This window comes from Rhopalosiphum padi, chromosome 1, assembly GCF_020882245.1.
Source record: "Rhopalosiphum padi isolate XX-2018 chromosome 1, ASM2088224v1, whole genome shotgun sequence".
Taxonomy (NCBI): Eukaryota; Metazoa; Arthropoda; class Insecta; order Hemiptera; family Aphididae; genus Rhopalosiphum; species Rhopalosiphum padi.
This window is the reverse complement of record NC_083597.1, coordinates 69,205,738-69,222,491: the sequence shown is the minus strand read 5'-3', so window position 1 is coordinate 69,222,491 and position 16,754 is coordinate 69,205,738. Positions and strand designations below refer to the sequence as shown.

General features: G+C 31.8%; 2 protein-coding genes across 2 annotated transcripts; one reads left to right on the top strand and one right to left on the bottom strand.

Annotated features, from left to right (window-relative positions):
• The first annotated feature begins 54 nt into the window (after window positions 1–54).
• LOC132916979 (mediator of RNA polymerase II transcription subunit 7) lies at window positions 55–2,282 on the top strand. Its single transcript, XM_060977466.1, has 4 exons — window positions 55–340; window positions 717–913; window positions 1,093–1,383; window positions 1,447–2,282. Exons 2-4 carry the CDS (start codon window positions 719–721, stop codon window positions 1,630–1,632), a joined length of 672 nt encoding a protein of 223 aa, XP_060833449.1. The 5' UTR covers window positions 55–340; window positions 717–718; the 3' UTR covers window positions 1,633–2,282.
• Window positions 2,283–3,355: 1,073 nt separating this feature from the next.
• Window positions 3,356–4,703, bottom strand: LOC132918254 (uncharacterized). Its single transcript, XM_060979393.1, has 2 exons — window positions 4,571–4,703; window positions 3,356–4,482 (listed from the first exon to the last, which is right to left on the bottom strand). The coding sequence occupies exons 1-2, from the start codon at window positions 4,592–4,594 to the stop codon at window positions 4,042–4,044; spliced, it is 465 nt and encodes a 154-aa protein (XP_060835376.1). The 5' UTR covers window positions 4,595–4,703; the 3' UTR covers window positions 3,356–4,041.
• Window positions 4,704–16,754: the final 12,051 nt, after the last annotated feature.

Genomic DNA, 16,754 nt, shown 5'->3' with positions numbered 1-16,754 from the left:
CCGAGTGAATTTATAATTAATTATTGGACAGCAACTGATAACAGATCGATTGCCGTTATCGCTGATGGACTCCATGATTACAATAACAAATTAATAACAAGCACTACCAGACTGCCGAAATCTTAGGTAACCAACTTGAGTCTTGAAGAGGCCTAGTGATTTGTGCGTTGCGAGTTAATCAAAAAAAGTTAGAGAATAATATTAGACAGTTAGTAAAGGGTGAATAATTGTATGCGCCTTTTGTGACATTTTGTAGCAATATTATCTGTGTGACGTACGGGTACGTAGCGTTCAGATTATATCGCCAACCATAGCAACTACAAGTTACATTAGTTGTCAAGTAAGAGTAATTCTAATCCAATAGTCTATTAACCTATAACAAAAAACCTTTGTTACTCGAGTTTTACTTGTCAGATTCACATTTCTCTTGCTATATAGATTTTTTGTTTGTATTTGTGTTAAATTTATACCGCATATGCAATCTATGCAAAATGTCTTATTACAATATGTACTCCATTTCTATATCTTTAATTAAAAATTATTTCTATGATTATTTTACTGAATATTAAATTTTAATAATGCTATTAATATTAATTAATATTTTATACTTATATCTAACACAAATATAAAGTTTTGTTAAGTGTGATATAGTAATTATATCAAAAAATGACTTGAGAATTTTGATTTTTGTATTTCACAATATGCTCAACTTTCAGTAATGGCAAATAACCAAGAAGCAATGCAAGTATGTTCTTTGCCTTTACCACCTGTGCAATACTTCCAAAATTATTCAGATGAAAACATTAGGCGTGGTCGTGCTTCTAAACCCCCACCAATAATTCAAGAAACATACACAATGTTTGGAAACCCATACAATGCTGAAGATAGTATAATAAGACCTTTAGAAAGTCAGGTATGTTGCACTAATAAAATAATAATTTATGAATATTATTTGTTGTTATAATTTATTATCTTCTCTTTAATGTTTATAGTATATTATTTCATCTGATTTAAATCAAGTGATTGCAATAGAAACAATATAATATACGTTATATAAATACAAGCCTAATATAAAATATAATGTGATTTCAGGGTTTTAAACGCCTTTACCCTCAACATTTTGATAGACGGCGTGAATTACGTAAACTTAACCATTCATTATTGGTTAACTTCCTTGACTTACTGGATCTGCTAATCCAATGTCCTGACTCTCCAAGACGAGCTGAAAAAGTTGATGACATAAGTCTACTGTTTATACACATACACCATTTATTAAACGAGTTCCGTCCTCACCAAGCACGAGAAACCGTTCGTGTCATGCTAGACTTGCAGAGGAGACAGAGAAATGAAACCACAATTCGATTACAAAAGCACATAGATAAAGTACAATTTTACATTTCTAATGTTTATAATTGATAATAATTGTAATAACTTAATATATCATAGGTTAGTGATATTTTACAACAAACATTAGAAAACTTGCCAGACACTGAGCTTGATTCTAAGTTAATGGTGGACACATCCAAAATTGATCGTTTAGAACAGAAAAATGCAGATGAACCTAGAGTTGACAAATGTGTACCTAAAGATAAATTGATGTGTCATCTTATTGATACAATGAATACCAATTAAAAATTAAGACAGTTTATTTATCTTTTGTTATTGTTTTATATATTTATATACCTAAAATATTTTAAACTAACAATGTTTTTGTCATTCTTTTAAACCTGAATCATTTATATCCCCATGACCTTTACATTACCTTTATGCATGTTAAAATTTGAAGGCCATCAAATGATTAAATATACTTTTTTTTTACTGATAATTGATTAATATTTGATAATAATGTCACTAAAATATCCAACAATTGTTTCATTGTGTATATCAACTGTATAATTATTTAATTATGAATTGAAGTAGACTTTAGTATTACTTGTATTTTTCTTATAAATTATGTCAAAAAAATTGTATTATAGTATTTTTTATTAATAATAATATTTCGTGAATCTATTGATTAATGTATATTTTTATTACTTTAATATGAAGTTTTAAACAAAAATAGACATTTTAAACAGTACTTTTATATCCATGGTTTAAATGTTAAAAACTATTATTTGTATCTTTGTTCTGAAAATTAAAATTTATTAAATTTTTTTTATTTTTGTTTCTATCATAGAACTTTATATTTAAGAAATTTTAAGGAAAAATAATGTTTTAAGCAAGAAACATAACATTTAGTATTATACATTTAAAAAAAATTAAAGTATCCTAATAGAATATAACATTTGTTTTTATATTTTGAAATTTAACGTTTTCTTACTAGGGAAAATCATATTATATAGTCTGTTTGAATTATAGAATATTGTTAAGTAAGTCATATAACAATAAAAACTAAAAAAAAAAGACATCAATTATTAACTAATAAAAATAAAATTTGTCATAAAATGCTGATGTATAAATATGTATGAAAATATATAAGTAAAAGCTATTACTATAGTAATAATAATTATATTATTCTATAATCAAAATTACTATGTGGATGTTGCTCTGCTGCACAGTAAGTTACAAGTGGGTCACTATAATGGATGGTATTAAATTTAAATTCAATGATATAATATCATTGTATACGTAAAACAATTTTATCATATTATTGTGATTTGTGATTAAAGTAAATAGTAATTAATTTTAGTATTGGACATTAGCATCTACTAAGTAGGTTAAATTCATTTTCCCTCAAAAAATACATTTGAAAATGCAATTGTGTATATAAAATATAACAATATACTTTAAAAATTTCATATATCCACGAATAATATTTTTAAATTGCAACAAAATAACCATAATCGTTTTGCTTGGTTTAAATATGTAATTTCGTCCAAATTTGAATTTAAAATCTCTGTAAAAAATAACCGTGTTCATATGTTTTAGATTTTTTGGTTATAGTATGAACTATTTATGAGTATCTATGTTTTAAATTTTCAATCTATAGTTATAAAAACTGAACATTTTATAATTTTTTAATTACAATGTTTGATTTTCAAAATTTTGATAAATGTAAAAATTTTAACTTTAAATGCTTATAAAAAAAAATTGTACCTGTGTATTTTTAATATTTTTCAACTACTAATGTAACAATATATCAAGAGCCTTGTATTAAATTTTCATACTTTTATTATTCAAATTTGTAGAAAAAAAAAACTAAAAAAAATTGAAGTTTGAAATTCTCTGTAAAGTGTAAACAGCTCAAAGTAATAACTAGATTTACTTTCCTATCAGAAAAGATACTGCTGAAGAAAATCTGAGCATTTTTACTGTTCTAAAAGGTGATGACACAAAAAAAATTTAAAAACACACATCATTGTAAAATCAATATATTCATCACTCGAAAACATAAACAAATATTTTATATTGTAATATTAATTTTTAATATTTCATTGTTAATTTAATTTTTAGCTAATACATGTAAAGCAAGATGGAATAACATAACCACATAAGATACCACTATACCAGTACATAATAACCTCGAACAAACAAAAAACTACAAGTGGTCAAGCATCTAAAAATTTCTGAAATACAAATATGAAAACCAAGTGACATTTTTCTTCAACTTTGTGATACGCAGAAAATGGCTGCCGGCTTGCTCCTTATCAATAAATTTATTATCATTCATGAAACTATTAGAATTTCCGATTTACGATTTACGGTAAGGCACTAAAGGCGTTACCGGTCATGGCCTCTGGCCTCATGGTCTGATCGCTTCCGGTTCGTATTCGCTCATTAATCATTTCGCTCGTGATTTCACGTGACAATTGACTTCAATAGTTTCCAAAATCCTGCTAAAAAGCTAAGTCATGACAAAATAATTTATATTTTGTCATGGCTAAAGTATAGAACGACTAAAAACACTATATAATAAGATAAAGTACATTAGCTATGCTCCAGTGTGCGCTGTGTGTGTGTGTGTGTGCATAAATAGAAGCATTCGAGTAAAAGTTCAAAAGGTTGGTAATTTTAATTTATTATTAATACAAATTATTATAATTATGTTGTAAATTTTTTCTTCTTTTTTTTATCTCTTGCTTTAAACTGTTTGTCTATAATTTTCCTGTTGAGGCTATTGAGTCTTATGTATGTCCGAGTTCGAATAATACATTGAAGAACTTCTGCTGGTATTTCTAAATGAGAAATAAGTGGTTTTACAATATTTGTTAATTTTTTTAAAATGTTTGGCTCGTTGTTTAAATTTTCTTTATGAATTTCTTTAAAATTTTTTTCCAATATTTTTACAGCTCTGAATAAATTGTTTGATGGAATCTTCAAGCTTCCTTTAGACATATTATAATATTTGATCCAATTCATTGTATCTATGCCATGTGTGCCTATTAACTGGGGAAATTTTTCAGAAAACCTATTTGCTATATAACCAGTTACGTATTGTGCACAATGCTCCTCAATGCTGTCATATGGTTCTTCATTGTCTACCTAAAATACATAAGTAAGTCATAATATTATTAATAGGTACATTATATGTTTTACTATGATGTATGATAAATAATTTATAACTAGGTACTTCAAATTGTTCTAAAATATCCATGTGTGCTTGTGGAACTACTATTTGATGAACTCCAACAGCCGATTCCAGATAGGCTATATAATCGCTGATAACTGATTGGTCATTTTATTCTAGATTAGAATCAGCTATTAATTTACGTGTTAAGCAATCATTCTCTTCCAATAAATTTGTTTCAATGCACTGTTCAGAGTTTGTGTTATTAGTGAACAGTACATTTGAATATTTCCCCAATATGGATAAACGACGGGTTAAATCTGATAAAACATTGAAAGTACTATTAACCCACATCTGGTAGTAAATATAAAATAGGTATACAATCCCAAGGGTTGAAGATCTCGCAGTTAACGAATTGTGTCCCGACGAAATTTTTCGTGCACAAGTTGTGTCCCAATGATAAAAGTGGGGCACACGAATTGTGTCCCAACTGTTTTATGAAATTTTACACAAGTTGTACGTATGCTGATAAATTTAAAACGATATTTTACACAAGAATAAAATATGTTCAAAACGTATAAAAACGGTATAATTTAAATTTTTGCCTAATATGTAATATTATATTAAAATCATTTATGTAGTTATTTTTACTTTTTATTTATATTAATTAGACGAAACCACATTGATTATTGTTAGGTTAGGTTAATATTTTTATTGACGATTTTTTTTAGACGAACTTTTAATTTTTCGTGAAAAAATATAATACTATTATGTAACACAATACCTTCAATATTGTAATAGACAAATTTATCAATGTAAATTTATAAAAATTGTTTTTTTTTTACATTTTTGCCTGATATGTAATATTATTAAAACTATTTGTGTAGTTATTTTTAATTTTTACTTATATTAGATAGACTAAACTTGTGTACAATTAAAAAAAACTGAGGGATACAATTCGTGTAACCTTAAAAAATCCTAAGGACGCAATTCAGCATAAACACACAACGCGATACACAAAACTTGGTCGGAAAAGAAACGGATAACGCGTTTACGTTCACCGAGAGCTTATTGCGCGTAAAGGTAGGAAACGATGTAGCCGTAGTGATCCCAATACAAAGAGCACATAACGTGATCTGGAGACACCAGGCTAGCCACCCTGATTAGAAGGAAACGGCAATGCGGCAACGGTACTTCTGGAAAAGTATGAAAAACAACGTCAGGTTATACGTTAGGTCGTGCCACGTGTGCGCGTGCTTTAAACCACTAAACGCATCGACGGACGACCCAACGACCACCAGAGTACTCCCGACAACCGTGGCCCGTGGAAGGTTATTAGTATAGATCTCATGGGCTCATACCCGCGCACGAGTTGGGAGGAAAATTTCATACTGGTAGCAACCAACCTGTACAGCAGCTGGACCGAGGCGTACCCACTCGGAACAGCAACCACTAAATCAATAACGGAGACGTTAGAAAAAGAGTTTTTATTGTGCTACGGATACCCCCGCATGTGTTTCAGCGACAACAGCCCCTAATTCGTATCCAACGATATGCGCGCCGCAATAGAACGCTGGGGGGCCGAAGGGAGGATAACGCCGGTATACCACCCAAGGGCCAACCACGTCAAACGTCGTAACCAAGAAATAAAAAAAGGTCTACGCACGCTATTGATCGACGGTAAGCACAACATAGGGGTCAACGAAGCCCCTATCTTGTTTGCAATAAGGAACCGGTAAAATGACCGGATAGGTTACCCGTTACCCGCCCTCGGTGCTGGTTCTCGGCAGAGAGGGAAAACGACTAGGAGACTGGATATTGTCTCGGGCAACATACGCACCGATTAACCAACCTGATAGGGACAGAGAAAAACGTGAACAAAACGTTACAAAAAAAAAAACGCACACACCACATACACCAAGTACAAAACAGGCAACGCGTAGTATACTATAACGCACATCACTTGTTGGCCGTAACACGTTTGGACACAAAATTACATTTTTACCTGGGATTTTGGAGAACGATTGGGAACACAAGTTTAGGTGCACTTTTTTTCAGACCCTAAAATTCAATATAACGTTTGAGTACATAATATTTTTAAAATACAAAATTTTAGTATTTATAGAAAAATAATACTTTTTTTTAAATAAAATATGTAAGAAGTTCTATAGTATTAAATTCTATATTCTATCATTTATTTTATTATTTTCATTTACTGGAATGAATTACTATTTACAACCTATATAATTGTGAATTTGACTTTTTATAATCCATGATTATTATGAACAGGACTCGGGACTTAAAGCATTTAGCAGAGTGCTATGGAAGTGTATGTCATGTTGCAACACGTTCAATTATGAAATTTGAAAGTGTTTTTTTTTTTACATTTTTCAACAATTTTTTAAAAAGATGCTTATTTCCAGGTTTTTTGATTATTTTTGCTTTTTTTACCAGTTTTTCTATTTATTATAGTTTTTCTGAAGATCTCTCAGAAAATCTCTAAACAATAAGTCAAAATGTCTCGAAGGTGAAGTTTGATTTTTTTATAATATAAAGATTTTTTTTTTGATTTTTTAGTTAGAAACTTTTCCTAATCATTTTGTTTCAAAATTGTTTGTAATACTTAATTATATTATTTTTAGCACTGTTACAAATTATGTTTTTTGATTAAATATTTTTGCTCAAATTTAAGTTTTTTAAATGTTTATTTGAATGCTGATAATGATGTTTTTAGGCGCTTTTTTTAGTGATTTTAAGTGCTAAAAGTCCCAAGCCCTGATTATAAACAATTTTGAAATTTCCCCCCCCCTAACTAAAATTCCTAACTACGCTACTGTACCCAAACGTTCTCTAATTTACATGGTAAAATCGAAAATACCTTTTATTTTATGTACCCAAACGTTGTGTCTATTTGTACCCAAACGTGTTGGCTTTTGGGTCAATGTGACCAAACGTTCAGCCCCCACTTGTCAAAGGTACACAAAGAGTTTCATGCACCCAAATTTAGAATTTTATAATTTATAATTTTGTAATTATAGGTATTACTATAATAATTTATTTTTATTAAAACTACTAGGTGTATTTATTATTACATCAAATTTATAAAAAAAATAGCATTGGAATATTTTATAGATAAATTATACCTAAAAATGTGTGATTAAACTAGAGCGCTGAAAAATGCGATAATTACAAATTACCTAATTTAAAACTTTTGACTGTCTTAAAAATGTCACTTTTGAAGATATCAAAAAACTGTAAAGATCAAAGTTGCTTAAAAAAAAATAAAGCAATCCGAATTCAGTGTCAAAAATGGTAGTTCCTATTTAAAAAAAATTTATTTTACTCAGCATGCGCAGATAAAAAAAGTTAAAAATAAATGAAATCAAAAACATTTGTATTTATATGTCCTGTACCCTGTAAAAAAACCCCGAATCAAAAGGTCATACATTCGAAATATTTCCTGTTACCTTTAAAATTGAACACACGGTGCCTATATGTTATTATTTTACTTAATTTAGATTTAACTATAATTGGTTGTTAGTGTTGTTACTATAAATATTTGAAGTTTTGTAGAGTATACCGATAAAGCTACTATCGGAATTAATATTAAAAATAATACTTACTTTGGTAAATTTAATTAATTTATTATTTTCTTTTTCCATGATAATTCTTTCTTTTTTTAACACTCGAACTTCATCTTCGAGTTCCTTACATTTATATTTAAATTCGTCAAGTTCTATTTTATTTTTCTCCAATTCTTCCTCCAGTAGCCTAGGCTCATAATATACATCAGGTGATCTGTAATATTGTTTAAAATGTAAAATTAATGTTATTCCAAAAAAAAACATAATACCGCTCCATGCAAACATTTTTAAGTAAATAACAAACAGTGTATAATAAGTATACGTAGATTAAAGTTTTGAATGTTTGGACACAATATAGTACTTACAATTATGTACATACATATTAAATTGTATTTATATATAAATATAATTTTATTGAGAAAAAGAACTTACGGCTCAACCCAATCAGGAATAGGCATAGAGAATAAGTCCGCATCATTCATATTTTATTATTAATTAAATTTAGGTAAGCAGTAAGTAAGTTCGATTAAATTTAGGTAAGCAGTAAGTAAGTTCGATTATATAACAATTCGAAATAACAAATTATTTCGGTTAATTATTTTCAATCATAAAGCATAACCATAGATACGAGTGATACGATATTGGGACCTTACGTTGTTATAATAATATTATAATAAAATAAAATATTTTTAATATTATATATTGTGTAAGTAAATTAAAAAAAATAATGAAATAATAGTGTAATCACAATTTTAATATAGTATAATAAATATTTTCTACTTGTAAATATTATTTAAAATTTAAATATGTCATACCTATCTATAGTTGAATGTTGATAATTCTGGACATGTATTTAAATTAATAGATAAAATAATCGAAATAATGCTTTAATTAGGCTAAGCCAAGATATATCTAGTCACTATATATAGTCGAAATTAGTCAAGAAACAGAAAAAATTTTCTATACTTACTATAAATTTCTGCCAAATATAAAATCAATAATTGTTTATGCGATAAAAACCAATATGTATCAAAAACCAAATATTTTTAATACGTTGACCTCACCGTCAAGACGTTTTTGGTAGATTTACTTAGATACAGTTTTGACCATAGAGCTATTAACGTCCGTCGAGATATCGTAATTTTTTTAATCACATTTAGCGTAATATATATTTTATATCCAAAAAATTAATGCCCATATAGTAAAAAAAAAATTATATAAATTATACTATGCAATATATACGTATTAGCCCTTAAAATTATATTCAAGAGATCGGTCAGCGCGATCGCGACCCGGAGAAATTGAACGCGTAAAAATAGAGCACATCGAGGTACGCGTACAAACATACGAAAAAAATATGGTAAAAACATCGCGGGACGGCGGTGTTATAAAGCGATAAGAAAGGTAATTTTGCGATTGGCTCTCCGCTAAAGTACCGGCAGCGCTCCAGAGGACCAAGGACGAACCGCTTCACGTTTTATAGAAAGAAGAAGATTACAACAGATAATAGATAATTAATCAATCTCAATTTTCATTTATATTTTATATTCAATTTTAATTTTACCTAGTATTGTACAATATATGAAAATAATTTTTATTATATAATTTTTTTTTTTGTACAATCTGTATAAAATATATTTACAATAAGCACAATGGTTGTATATAAAAAAGGTCGAGGTTGGCTTGGTTGAAGGGGTTATTCAGTAATAGCACTTCATGGCATGGATGGTGGTAGTTAGTTGACTAGTCGGCTAGCAGGTCACGACACCAGCTGCGCTTTAAACGTCGGCCAGGGTCGCCCGGGAGTGTTCGAGAGGAGAGGTCTTGGATGAGGGGGTTGCGATGATTTGAAAGTTTAAGGTGGAAACGTTTATATAGGATTTTAGCGACGTTTTTGACTGTTGGGATAAGGAGGTTCCTGTGGAGAGTATCATTCGATACGTAAAAAGGAGCTTTTTTTATCTGTCGGAGGCATTTGGATTGGAATGTTTGGATTCTGTTTGTGTTGGAGTCTTTGGCTGGTCCCCAGAGTTGAATTCCATAGGACCAGATAGGTTTGAGGAGTACTTTATAGATTAAAATTTTGTTATGCAGTGTGACATGTTTGGATAAAAGTAGGAAGCGAAGCTGTCTTAGACGGTTGTTAAGCACTAGTCGTTTGTTGCGTATGTGGGCAGACCATGTTAGTCGGCGGTCTAGGTATAGACCTAGGTAGCGCACATTTTGGGCGGTTGGGAGAGGTTGTTGTTAAGTGTGATATGTGGGCAGTTTATGGGTCTGAGTGTGAAGGTGCAATGTATGGATTTAGATTCGTTTAGTTTGAATCCCCAGTCTTTGTACCCCATGTCGAGGTGAGTTTGGATTCTGTTGGATGCCTCAAGAGGGTCATGGTGGAGGGCTAGGATGGCTTTATCGTCAGCGAAGTCACCAGTGATGGTAAGGTTGGTAGTGGGTTGGTCTGATGTGTACAGGTTGAACAAGAGGGGTGCCGTTAAAGCTCCTTGCGGTACTCCAGCTCTAATTAATGATATGTCCGATAAGGCTGAGCAATATCGTACGGAAAAATGTCGGTCTTCAAGATAAGACTTGTAGATTAAATAGAAGCTGGGAGGAAATATTGATTTTAGTTTGAAGAGGAGGCCAGCATGCCAAACCTTGTCAAACGCTTGTGCTACGTCTAAGAAGGTACCTGTGCAGATGAGTTTCTTTTCAAGTGAATAGGAAATTTTGTCGACTATTCGATGAACCTGGTGTATGGTGGAATGGTTACTACGGAAGCCGAATTGATTGTCTGGGAGGTTTGTGTTGATGTTTGAGAGGAGTCGTTTGAGTGTGAGCTTTTCAAATACTTTAGAGAAGAAAGGTAGAAGGCTGATTGGTCTGTATGAGCTGGGAGAGTCAGCTGGTTTTCCGGGTTTGAGTATCATAATTATGATCGAGAATTTCCACAGCAAGGGAAAGTATGAGAGCCTGAGCATGGAGTTGTAAATGTGCGTAAGTGATAAGATGGCTTTTTTGGGCAGTTGGGAAGCGACTTCTGATGTAATGAGGTCGTACCCCGGAGTCTTATGACGCGCAGATTTATTGATTATAAACTCGACTTCACTGGGTCTGATGTGTTTTGGTGGCAGTGTCATAGGTAGTGGACTAGATAGGAAGTGGTTTATTTCAACTATTTTGTTATGAGGTATGAGGTTGAAACGTTGAGTGTAAATGATGACGAAAAGAGTTTGCTTTTTCTAAGTCACTGATAAGCCATGTGCCGTCGGGGTTTCTCAAGGGAGGTACTGGGTGTTGAGAGCGGAGAATTTTCCTAGTGTTTTGCCAAAGAGAATTGTCAGTGGCAGATAAGGATGTGAGATGGTTTGTAAAATTATCAGATTTAATTTTCGTCAAGATTCTTTTGAGTTTATTGGTCAGGTAATTAAATAGTCGTTTGTCAGAAGGATATTTAGTTCTTTGCCACACAGCGCGGGCTTTTCTTTTCTCCGATATAAGAGTTCTGACAAAATGTGGAAGGTTGTTGGTGGGTTTCAGTAGGTTAGGAATAGTGGAGGAGGACGATGCTGCTTGTTGGATTGAGATTGTTAGAGTGTTAACAGCGTCGTCTATGTCTTGTCGTGATTTTAATCTGGTTTTGAGGTCAATATTATTAACGAGTTGAGTTCTGAAGGCTTCCCAGTCCATACGACCTTGAATGAGACTAGGTTTGCCTGACTTTTTAGAGGGAGTGGCATCTAAAGTGAGGAGGACTGCTGAGTGATCAGAGCACAGATCATTAAGGTTGGTTACTGTGTTGTATAGGCTGTTTGGAATTTTTGTAACGAATATATCTAGAATGTCTGGTCTTTTTCTTAGGGATGTAGGCCAGTAGATTGGAGAATTGGGAGCCAAGATTTTATAGTTATTTTGTTGTGATAGGTTATGTAAAGTGTTACCACGAGGGTTGTTGACGCGACAGCCCCATTGTAGGTTTTTCGCGTTTAGATCACCTCCGATTATAAATCTTTGGCCTATTGTATTAAAAAAGTGCTGGAAGAGAGTTGGTGTTATAGAATGGCGAGGAGGACTGTAGATGACATAGATATTGATCGGGATATGGTTTAATATTAAAGCAATTCCACAGGCTTGTATATGAGGTGTTTGGTACTGAGGAAGAGGGTAGTATAGTAATGATGATCTTATACAAATAGCAGCACCAGCATGGGACGTACCATCTGGATAGTTTGATTGGATAATATGGTAACCTGGTAGATTTATTTTTGTGACATTAGTTAGATATGTTTCTGAGATGAGTGCTACATCAATTCTACTGTTTTGCAAGGTGGCCAGTAGTTCGTTTTTACGGTTAATTAGGCCATTGGAGTTCCAGGTTAGGATGAGGAGGGAGTTAGATGTAAAGTTATTAGTTTGCATTTTTTGTGTTTATGTTATTTATGAGGTTTGTGAGGACTTGGGTGAGGAGGGATAAAAGGGGGTTTATGATCGATTTAAATTCGTCAAGAAATTTAGCGAAGTCGTTCACATTATTATCAGTTGGGTTGGAGTGGTTGTTAGGGGGGTGACCCTTAGCCGCGTTTGCATACGTACGTGGATGAGTTGAGGAGTTTTCATCGAGTTGATGTCGATGTCCTGGACTGCTAGTAGTGGGGTGGCAGTAGAGGTTGTTGGTTGAAGCTTGAGATGTTGGCAGTTTTACTTGAGATGTTGGCAGTTTTACTTGAGGTGTTGGCAGTTTTACTTGAGAAGTTAGGATGCTTTTGTCTGAGTTGTTTTAAGATGAGACACCCCTTATAGTTTGCTGGGTGAGGTCCGGAACAGAGAGCACATTTTGCAGGGAGATCTGGAGATTTTATACAGGATGATGTTGGGTGGGTGTCACCGCATTTGACGCATTTAGGGGGTAAGCACAGTAGGTTCGGGTGTGGCCATAGGACTGGCAGTTGAGGCATTGTGGTATTTCCCGTTTTTTATGCGGTTCTTCGATCTTAACTTTTGTATGTAGAAGGGCAGTGATGGAGAAGATGTCGTTGTCACTTTCTTGAGGGTTAAGATCGACAAAGAACATTGGTAGTGGAGATTTTGGTTGATGGTGCTTGATGTTTATTACATTTTTAACTGAATGACCAATTTCTTCGATTGCAGCAGCGATGTCATCAACTGGGGTAGTTGGATGAAGATTTTTGACAACTATTCTTAGGGATTATTCTGAGTGGAGTTGGTATGTGTGAAATTGGGCATTTTCGGTCCGGGTTGTCTGTTTGAATTTTAAGGTGGGTTGTAGAGGACTTGCACGAAAAGCTGGATGGACCAATTAGATCTCTAATACTATTTCGTAAGCCTATGAAATCGAGTACGCTTTTGATAAATATGGGTGGAGGAAGAATAGACTTTGGTGTGTTATGTGTAGTATTCGATTGCTCCTGACCAATATTTTCGTGGAGGCTGTCAATGTCTATATCGTTATTATCGTTATCAGGGTTTGGACTTTCGTTGTCAACGATTAGAGCTTCATAGCGGTTTGGCGTCATAAATAGTTTCGTTTTCTTGGCAAAGATGGTGGGGTGGACGATACAGATAAGCCGCGTTTACCTTCATTAGGTTTTGTCTTGTCATTAGTTTTATTTTTATATACGATTTTATTGTTGACTATCGTAATTGGGGAGACTGTAGGCTGGTTTTGTGGCATAGCTAATCTGGTCTGGTTGGAGTCCAAAGGTCATTCCGCGGGCGGTGCCCGGGTTTATAGTTATAGAGTGAACAGATGCGTGTGTATTGTATGTTTTAATTTAATATAAATATTTTTATAAATAAGTTAAATTAGGTAAATATTACTTATGGTCGAAGTGATCAGACTCTGAGAGTTGTTAGATGGTGTGCAAACACGTTGAAGAAATCAGTGGTATAGAATTTCCATAAGGAAAGAAATAGACAATAATTCGAAAACGACCGAGCGAACGTATGTACCATAGGTCATGGTCGCGCGGCGTACGGCAAGGAACTGGATTATATAATTAAGAATAAAATTAGTATACATAAAATTATGATATATTTTCAGATGAAATTATAAAAATTATTATTTTTATACTATAAGGCATAAGCGCTTATTCTCATTGGTGTTTAAAAGTAATTAATTTTGTAAGTTCTGATCGCACTCTAATTTTTGGTTGACTTAATTCCTTATTATAATAATGCAAGCGGATTGTTATGTAAATTTTTATTATATATTTGATGAGTTGTAATAAATGGTTATTGATAGGCGACTGAGAATAGATATGATCATTCAAACTTGGAAAATATTCATAAATGTTAGTTATTTGAGACATACATTTTAATATTAAAAAATCTACAGGGTTTTTTCTGCTTGTAACTGCACATTGGATTGAAGTTTTAAATGTTTTTTCGGAAATTTTACATAGTTTAACTACATATTCTACCGGCTTAGTTAGACCGCCTCGGTTTTTTAAATCAATTAATAAATATTTTGTATCAGTAGTGGTTTTCAGTGCATGAATACAAACTTCACATTTTAAAAATTTAATAGCTTTCTTTGTAACAAATCCAGAAATGTATTCAACTGTGTGTATATTATAATTTGGTAAATTTTGTCCTGTTTCATTGTCATCAATAATAATATTTAGTTCTTCTTCTACACATAGCATATCCAAAAAAATTTGAGTTGGTTTCTTTTTATTACTTGAAACATGAAGAATATTTGTTGAGTCCTGGGGTGTGCAATTTGCATTGTTTGAAATTGATATGTCAGTATGTATCAATAGCTTTTTATATGTTGCCTCAAATTGGGCTGCAAACGGATTATTATTAAATCCCCCTCTAGATCTTATCACTGAAAAAAGCATTTCGAGGTGATCTTGAGATACTTTGTAAGTTAAAATAAAATCCATAGTTCCAGTTTTAACTGTATCGTTAAACAAATTGTAAACACTGTTTAAATAAGTAATGAGTCCATTAAATCCAGTCTTACGTTTTGAATTTGTTATTGGCTTAAAATCTTGATTTTTTAATAATTTTAAGTATTCAATAGAGCTTTTTACAAATTCTACGATTTTACTCTCATCACTTATATACAATGGTTTTTTGTATCGCAGTTTACCAAGAAAATTTTGAGTATTTAAGAAATCGATGATATCATTTATTCTTTTGCAGTATTCTATAGTTGGGTAGACGTACTTTCATCTTCTCTTTGAAGATATTGATATGTCTTCGACGAATTTTAGTTGCTAAATGCAAGCCTTCATTCTCTTGTCGTTCGACTAATTTATAAAAATAACTCCACTCAAATTTATCATTGTTTTGATCATACATATATTTCAAGTCACCTAAAGTGTTTCTAACTAACTTCAGCATGTGTGCTGTATCTAAAAATATGTGAATTGGTTCATTTGTGATAGGATGGTTAAAAGTAGGATTATTTGGAATATCAGCACCTAATTGTTTTGCCATAGCAATATTAGGCGTAGCTCCATCAAAGGTCAATGTTTTTATTATGGCTCCAGTGTCTGATAACATCTCCAATCAAGTGTTGACTAATTTTGCCCTTTCAGGAGCATTTAAACCACCTATTAAGAAATAACCAACTGGAATTTTCCAGTGGGAATTCAACGCTACTATCAAAAAAACTATTACTTCTTTTGCTACTAAAACGCTACCTGCATTTTCAGTGGTTTTCAGTCCAAAATTAATATAACCTTGGAGGCGTTTACCATTAAAATGAAGATCATCTCTTATTGACATTTCATCAACTATAATTCCACATACAAGTTTTTTGTTTTTTTGAGCCTTTTCAGTAACTTTAGATCTCACAACTTTAAAACTTTCTTCAGTAAAACCTGGTGCGCCATCAACTGTCGAATACCATTTCTTTATGGTGCTAGGGTGAGGCAAAGACTTATTAAACGCATCTTTTACATAATTATATGCAGAAGGCGAGTAAAAATGTAAAGTCAGAGCAAAAGTTCTTAATTCTGGACTAATTATTTTTTCTGAATAATTCAATTGTCTCATAATTATTTCAGATTGAGCGGTTGATAAACTATCCTAAATAAAATTCATAAAAATAAAAAAGATTCAAGACGAGTATTAATAATTTGACACAAAGTAAAATATATTCACAAACATGACAGACACAGTACAAATTCTTCACTAGCAAATAAATCCAAATATATATTCTATATTATATACCATATGACGATATGGCATAAATCAATAGATATATAAAACAATTATAAAAATTCTTCTATTTTTATAATTGTTTTACTTCTCACAAATTCAGGCACTGATTACACAATATACTTACCACAAGCAACTAAATACAAAATTGGATACAAAAAACAATTCTTTAGCAATTCTCAAGTCTTATTACTCATACATGATACATGGCATATCTAATATGGATGAAAATTTATTGTTCCAAGTTTGTAAATTCTTGTCCAGTATTTACTGCCGCAGTAACATAGAACACTTCTATGGCAGTAACAATTGCTGCGTTAATAGACTAAGATTCGCTTATGTCTGGCGGTTCGGAAAATATAACTTTTTTTTGCACAGGTTACATTCAAAATTAAATTCAGAAAAAAAGCCCTTTTTTATTTCTAATATAAAAACAAGATTTTGAATACTACAATTGAATAATTCGTGTTTAA

Bases quoted from the DNA above. Each gene is read 5' to 3' on its own strand.
- LOC132918254 (XM_060979393.1), bottom strand. From the start codon at position 4,594: ATGGATATTTTAGAACAATTTGAA. The intron at 4,483-4,570 runs GTACCTAGTTAT...TATGTATTTTAG, and splicing joins ATATTTTAGAACAATTTGAA to GTAGACAATGAAGAACCATA.
- LOC132916979 (XM_060977466.1), top strand. From the start codon at position 719: ATGGCAAATAACCAAGAAGCAATGCAAGTATGTTCTTTGCCTTTACCA. The intron at 914-1,092 runs GTATGTTGCACT...ATGTGATTTCAG, and splicing joins TAAGACCTTTAGAAAGTCAG to GGTTTTAAACGCCTTTACCC. The intron at 1,384-1,446 runs GTACAATTTTAC...AATATATCATAG, and splicing joins TACAAAAGCACATAGATAAA to GTTAGTGATATTTTACAACA.